This window comes from Agelaius tricolor, unplaced genomic scaffold (assembly GCF_023055355.1).
Source record: "Agelaius tricolor isolate 1412-34295 unplaced genomic scaffold, bAgeTri1.0.p SCAF_3, whole genome shotgun sequence".
Taxonomy (NCBI): Eukaryota; Metazoa; Chordata; class Aves; order Passeriformes; family Icteridae; genus Agelaius; species Agelaius tricolor.
The window spans coordinates 39,734,956-39,742,017 of NW_027269263.1; the positions used below are offsets into that span (position 1 = coordinate 39,734,956).

The window sequence follows — 7,062 nt, forward strand, 5'->3', positions numbered from 1 at the left end:
TGTGTATTCCCAGTCTAATGGGGCATGCACTGGAAGCATTGTACAGTTAGACCTTTCTTCTCTGAGCAGACAGGTAGGAAACTTGTTTCACTTTGGTTGCATCCACAGATCCCATGATGGAAGGTCTGAACTTAGATGAACACATATCCAACAGGAAGAATATACTGATTACTGTGAGGCTTTGGAAAGAGCAGGTTGATCAGTCCTAAAAACAGACCCACTTAATCATCTTTAGAGGTGATCAGTGTTTAAGAAGGGAATTGAAAGGAGAAAAAAAATTAGTTTCATGTTCAGCAAGTAATTAATGGTGCTAATCTGTTTAATTATCTGTTGGTCTTTACCAGAAGTGCTAGCTCATTTTAGCTGATGACTTTATTACATCACCTTGTACATATTCTTAAGAGAAGTTAACATACTTGAATTAATTGTCTTTTTATTTGTTAATCTTCTCTCCTTTTTTTTTTTTTTTTTTTTTTTTTGTTGTTTCAGGCTTATCTTTTTTTGGCACTGGGGGTATTGTTTTCCCTGGTGAGCATTCCCTTGGTCATCTATGACTGGGTACAATCAGGAGGCAGTGCTGAAGGCCACTGAAGTTCACCTTCTTCTCAAAAGAAGATACCCCTGTTTGCTACACACCAAAATCGCAACCATCCGTTCTGTTGTCTGTTCCACCTTTTGTGAGTTTACTCAAATCAAATCCAAATAATGATTATCCAGTACTGAAAATACTGTCATGGGAGTATTTTCTTGCAGAAAACACCCATTCTTCCAGCAGTTACTCTCTGATCAGCAAAAAGTCTGTGTTAATTGTCCATGAGATTATATAGGGCATCACTTATAGAAATTCGTCACAATTAGTCTCCCCTCTTCCACACATGAATTGCATTGTTCCATTATTTTCCTTAGCCCTCCAGCCACAAGCTCTGCTCCTTTAGGGCAGCAGTGCTTGTTGCTATCAATTCCAACTGGAGTGTTGTCCGTTCACATCCTTCCCCCCTCTTTTAGCCAAAACTCTGCTCTCTAATTGTATGTATCTGGTTTGTTGGTTTGTTTGTTTGTTCTGTTGCTGTTCCAGGCACCATTTGCCTCACTGGGTTAAGTGTAGCATTCTGGATACAGGCATGAAAAGCACCACGAGAGCGTAGCTGAGTGCTGTGTAAGCGTAGGTCCTAAATCCGGTGCTTCTCTGATGTTTTGGGGGCAAACCAGGCCCAGGGCTTGGTCCATTCATGGCTCTGGGGAACAAACAGACTGTGTGTGTCTGTGTGTGTGTGTGTGTCTTTGTGATGTGGACCAGGGAGCAGGAGAAGGACAGACACCACCACCAGCCACTATTCCTCTGTCACACTTGAGCTGGAAGTTGACCAGAACTTGACCCCAAACCATGAGTACTTGAGTCTGAAGAGAAGCAGGCATTTGGAGATTTCCATAAGAAGTCTGCATTTTCTTCAGCATTAAATTGTTTAGTAATGCCCCATTGGTCTCAGAAAAAAAAATACCAAGCTCCAGTTTATCAAAACCTACGCATTTAATCATACCTCATGCCTTTTCCATACCTTGTAGGGACTGGCTCCTCTCGTGTGTCTTACCCTCCTCCCACTGAAGTCAGTGGGGTCTTTGATAGCAGTGGGAGCAGGATTTGACTCACTCTGCCAAACTACTAGATTTCTAATGGAAATTGAAATCTGCAACATTTATTTAACTGAACAGAAATACTTTTTACATTTAAAAGATTTCATTTACATTTTTCATTAGTTCTGCATACCAATTAGAAGATATTCTACTAGCAGAAACACTGTAACTTGCAACAGTTGTCCACAGAATAAGCATTTGCCTAATGCCTTATAGCTGGTGTAGAGAACCACATGTAGAGACTCAAAAGCTAAGCAGATGATCACTCACTGTCCTGAGCAGGCATCTTCTATTAGTACACTGCCAGCAGCATAAACATGTTCACTTTATGTCATTCACCATGTGAGCTAAGGAGTGACTCAGAATATGAACGTGGCTCCCACTGAAAGAGCTGATTGCTGGAGGGATCCCCACTTCATGCCCAAGGGCTGTGATGCCCTTGGTATGCTCAGACCATACCTGTCCATATGCAGTGACCCTCTTGTTCTCAGTAGCTGCTTCATTGACAGCTGCCTTTGTAACTGTGGAAGCAGACCATCATCAGCTGTGAGGACCCTGTCATTGCAACTTACTCTTTTTAAGGTTAGGGATAGAGCATTTGGGATCTTGGGATTTCTGTGAGCTACTGAATTGCCCCAGTTGCCATTACCTTGTAATGTAACACCTCACTATCACTTCAAGTCACTGAGAGTTGAGATCACAGAACGCATCTCAGGACCCTGAAAGTTGGTTTCTAAAGATAACATCCAGAGAGGTTAGTTTTGGGCCTTCCTAGAAATTTGGGCATTGAGATGCAGATTGTTCATGCTGCAGAAACTAAGCCTACTAAGCCCAGACTGCCAGATTTGTACCTTAGCATGGGCAGTGAGGTGCTTGCCTCTGATGCTACTTCACTGTGATCCAGAAATAAGGCAGAGTGGATTCCACAAGCTTCCAAACTACTTGGAGTAGCCCAGCAGCAAGAACAAAACTGGAAACCTCCCAGCAAGGTCTCTGGTGCATAATCCTTTCTCCCAAGCACCCCCTAGCCCAGCCTTTAACATACAAACTGCTGAGCTACCTGGAACCCATGCACTAAGGTACAAGGGACCTTCCTGTGGGTGGTCTCAGACCCTTATCTGTGATGGTGCAGGTCACTGGTTCTTTCTGTGCTGTCCCCTTATGGGACTGATCCCTGCCCTCATTCACAGAGAAGTCCTTACCATAGCCTACAAGACCAGATGTTAGGCAAGCTCTAGGGAGAAGAGCCTGTGCTTTGTTCCTATCTCTTTGTGCCTCATTCCAGGCATCTTCTCAGCCTGGGATGTAAATTTATGGTTTTCCTTTGCAGGCACCCAACCCTCAGTGATCACTGCAGCAGAAGCCCAGCATCTCACTCCATTCTCTGACTCAGCTTGCTGAGGTTGCATTTCAGGTTTTGAGGTGCCTTATAATCTCTCTGGATTTATCCTAAAAACCTAACTCAGACCTGAGAATGCTGTGCAGTGTTATCCTTAATATGCTACCAGGCTCTCCTGCTTTCCTCTCCCTTTGTCTTTCTTCTACTACTGATTAATGAGCAGCACAGTGCTGTGCACTGGGGGGTTGTGAGAGACAAGATCCTGGGAAAGATTTTCAAGTATCCAGGTATGAGCTAGAGGTCTGATCTGCTGCACAGGATTCCAGCAAGATCCCATATATGACATCTCCCTCCTCCTTCCCCCCACCCCCCAATAGTCTGTAGTCTGCTGTTTGAAATATGAACCATTGAGTTTTGGCACCCAACTTCCTTCAACTTGAAGGGCTGTTGGGTCAGTGATTGTTCATCTTCCTAAACCTCCTCCATCACTATTCCTCTCTCTTCTCTTTGCTATTCTGCCTTCTCCTTTTCCCCAGTTTATTTGTATACTGGAGTTTTACTGAATAAATAGGGAGAATGAGCTGAGTGTGCATAGAAGTGAAATTACCCAAGGTACTGAACCACCAAAGCATGTCTTATATACTGAAAAATAGATACCCAAAATATTAAGTCTTTAAATAGACTTTGTTTCTGGGTCTCATTAAAAAAAAAAAAAAAAAGAAAAAAAAGAGGGAATTTTGCTTAGACTGATTTACTGGCATCATATTTATAGATATTTATGGAAAGGAATCATGTGTTTTTTGATGTCTGTGGTAATGAACGTGAAATAACGTGCTTTTTGTTTTCTCATCAGGTTTATACATTCTTAACAGAATGCAATAGACCCTGCTGTAACTGTCAACATCAGTGATGGATGACAATATTTGTATGAGGTTATCTGTAAAATGTACTGCTGTTATTCAGTTCATTTGGAATAGTGAACCTGTAGCCACGATTGTTCGAGTCCCACATTTTAGTTAGGATTTTAAGAGCACAGTGAAATGCTGTAGGAGTTTCTCTGTTGTAAAATTAATAGGAACCAGAGTACCATATCTACTTAGTAGGTGATAGCATGCTTTCTTTTCATAGAGAGTTTATCACTATTGTGAGCACTGCAAATGTCATAGACTGGATGCAAAATTGCTCCTAATAACTGCAACAAAAAACTTTAACATTCTTATTTGTGTAGTAGCAACAATCGAGTGGTGAGGGACAAGGAAGGACTAATTAGAAGCAGGGATTACTAATAAGATTGTAAGAGTTAATCCTACACTTAAAAGACAGCCTTGCTGCCTCTCCTAGTCCACAACACATTGCAAAGAAAATAGTTATGGGCTTACAGCAGCCATAATACAGCTGCCCTTCTCTGTCCAATGGCAAACATGCCTAGGTAGTAAAACACAATAAATTGTTATTTGGGAACAGTGTCTCGGGGCAGTGACCTCTCTGGGTGATGCGTGCTCCTGGTCAGAGGGCCAATGCCAAATCTGTGCACCAGCACAGACCTTTTGTAGAGCTGACACAGACCAAGGGGTGCCTGGCACATGTGCAAGCCTAGGGCACAAGAGCTGGTGTCATCCTGCGAGGTCAGGGGATGGGAATGCTCATCCACTCCGAGGGCTGCTCTTCTGAGCCACATATGAAGCCTGTGCTTCACCTGAAATAGGTCACACATGCAAGTGTGGGTTGGATGGTGTGTGGGTTTTGTCTGTACATCTGCCTTACAATGCATAAGCGCAACACAGCTCTCTGATATTGAGTATTAAACAGTAACAATTAATGGTATGTCTAGTTTAAATTTATACATCTCTTTGCTTGAACCTTACATTAAGGCTAAAGAGCACCTCGGTCAAAACAAAACTTTCATGTGGTGGTGTCCCACCTCCAGTCCTACTGCCCCACCCCAGTGCCTGTAGGAGAAAGGCACCACAGAATGTACTCAGCTCCATCAGCAGCTCCATGAGATGGCTTTATCAGCTGGCGCCACGGTGCTTTCATAAACAAATCCCCAGAGCCCTTGGCGTCAGAAAATCCTTATTTCCTGTAACGTACAGCAAAGAATGTTTTATTTGTATCTAATGTAAGGATTACTGTAATGAACTGTGAAAAAAAAAAAAAGATAATGAATTAATAAAAGGTACTGGGCTAGAAAGTCTAGAATTCACAAATTGTACACATACCTATGTTTCTGAAGACAAATCTATGCAGTTGTGTTGTAGGAAATTTCAATTTTATGTACATATATATTGTAAATAAATAGGATGCTGTATATTTTTGCAGTTGGTTATCCCCTATGAATGGAAGTGTTGAGATAGGCTCTGCATATTAAGAATAATTTTAATAGAAATACAAATACTTTAGCTTCTTAGCAAAATGTATATCCTTTTCTTTCTCCCAAGAGTTCACAAGTTAAATCCTAAACTTGAAATTATAATTACATCCCTAAAGTAAAAAGAGAAATAAAAGGTCCAGTTAAATTGCTAGGATTAATTCCAGTGCATGACTCCCTGTTTTCTCAACAGCAAGTCTACCAGTCTTCCTGTTGGGTAAAATATCTCCCTTGTTAAAGGGCCCCTTTGGTACCCAGATCCCTCTTACCTTCTCAGCTGGGATCAGTTGGGCGGAAGGTGCTGAGAAGGGTTTATGGAAGAAACCATGGCAAACTGCAGCCAGCAGTTTGACCTAGCATTATGCTGTGTTGTGTCCAGGCGTGTATTTACCCAACTAGTACAAACAGAAGTCAGGGCAGAGCTTCGGCATTTCCATTTTCAGCCACCAGAATGCCAGTAGTTCAGAAAAAAAAAGTATGACCAGCCAGGGTTCAGCAGCAACCAGAGCGATTGGTGCCATTTCCAGCCCCCGCCCTTCCTGCAGAGTCCTGCGGCTGGTCTGCCTCATACTCTGCTGCTCTCATGAGACCAAAATGCTGGCACCTGAGGCTGCCAAGAGCTTCCCTGGCCAGGGACTGCTTGCACATCCCACTCTGTGAACAGGCAGAGGTCGTTGGATAGCTGTGTCTAGGGCTGAGGGCTGGGTATCTCCTGAGAGTGCATCCATCAGAGGCCTTGCATAGACTTTCTTACTGGTAAAGCATGGAAATGTTTTTTCGGGACTGCTGAAAAATGGAGGTAAAGAAATGCATCTAAAAATAATTGTGGGTTTTTTCCATGTTTACTTTATGGGCTTGGATGAAAATGAAACTTGAAATAACATTTGCTTTTATCATGAGCACAAATTTGAGGGGAAAACCCTATATACAGTTCCTACAGAACTTTTCAAATTAATACCAGTGTATGTTTTGTTTTCAGTGTTATAGCCAACAAAATATAAACTGAAAAGGTATTTTTCCACTAGACTTGAACTTTTCATTGTTTATATAAACCTGGTTTTAGTGTCCCAACATATGCTAAGGCTCACACAGATCCAGTATAAACAATGTTGTTTGAATGATGTATGCTTCATACAAGCTCATGTCTAATAGATTGTTGAAGTGAGTCATTGGTAATATTTTGCTCCTTTTAACATCACCTCTTAACTTTGTGCTGCTCATATCCAAATAAACAACACAGTTTTTCAGTTTCTATGTGTAAATAAAATGTATCAAGTTCTATGATCTCTATGTTACCTCTTGGTTTTTAAACATTAAAATTGGGATCTTAATTAATGTTGAGACCATACTCATTCTTCCAAAGGGATGATGATGTATCATTTTAATGGCTTGAACAACAAATGCTCTCTTACTCTTTATCCAAGTATTTTCACTGAATTTAGGGCATGCAGCTCTTGCAAAGCCAACTACATTAGATTTGGTTCAGTATACACAGCAAAGCATCAACAAACAGCTATGGAACATTAAGGTGAAGTTTCTGAAACAGTTTTAGAGGGACCTGAAACTTGGACAGATGGTTGCTATAGCCTGCGGTTGCTGAAGATGACAGCATTCCTCAAGGCCAGTACTTGTTTCTGCCAGCTTCTAGAAGACTGTCTGAATGCTTGCCAGTCTGTTTCAAGGTTAAATCAGGCAATTTAACTTAAAGGGCTGGTGTTAAGTT

At 41.7% G+C, this 7,062-nt stretch overlaps 1 protein-coding gene across 2 annotated transcripts in view; it reads left to right on the forward strand.

Moving 5' to 3' along the window:
- SLC38A1 (solute carrier family 38 member 1) overlaps positions 1 to 6,674 on the forward strand; it is a 42,846-nt gene extending 36,172 nt beyond the window's left edge. The window contains exons 16-17 of one of the 2 annotated variants that reach the window (XR_011678637.1): positions 490 to 677; positions 3,825 to 6,674. Coding sequence is in view for 1 of the 2 variants with exons in the window: in XM_071423550.1 (XP_071279651.1) it covers positions 490 to 591 (102 nt within the window). In the remaining variant the exon portion in view is untranslated. Of the gene's footprint in view, positions 1 to 489 lie in introns of both variants that reach the window. The other variant, XM_071423550.1, reaches the window with a different exon arrangement.
- The last annotated feature ends 388 nt before the right edge of the window (positions 6,675 to 7,062 follow it).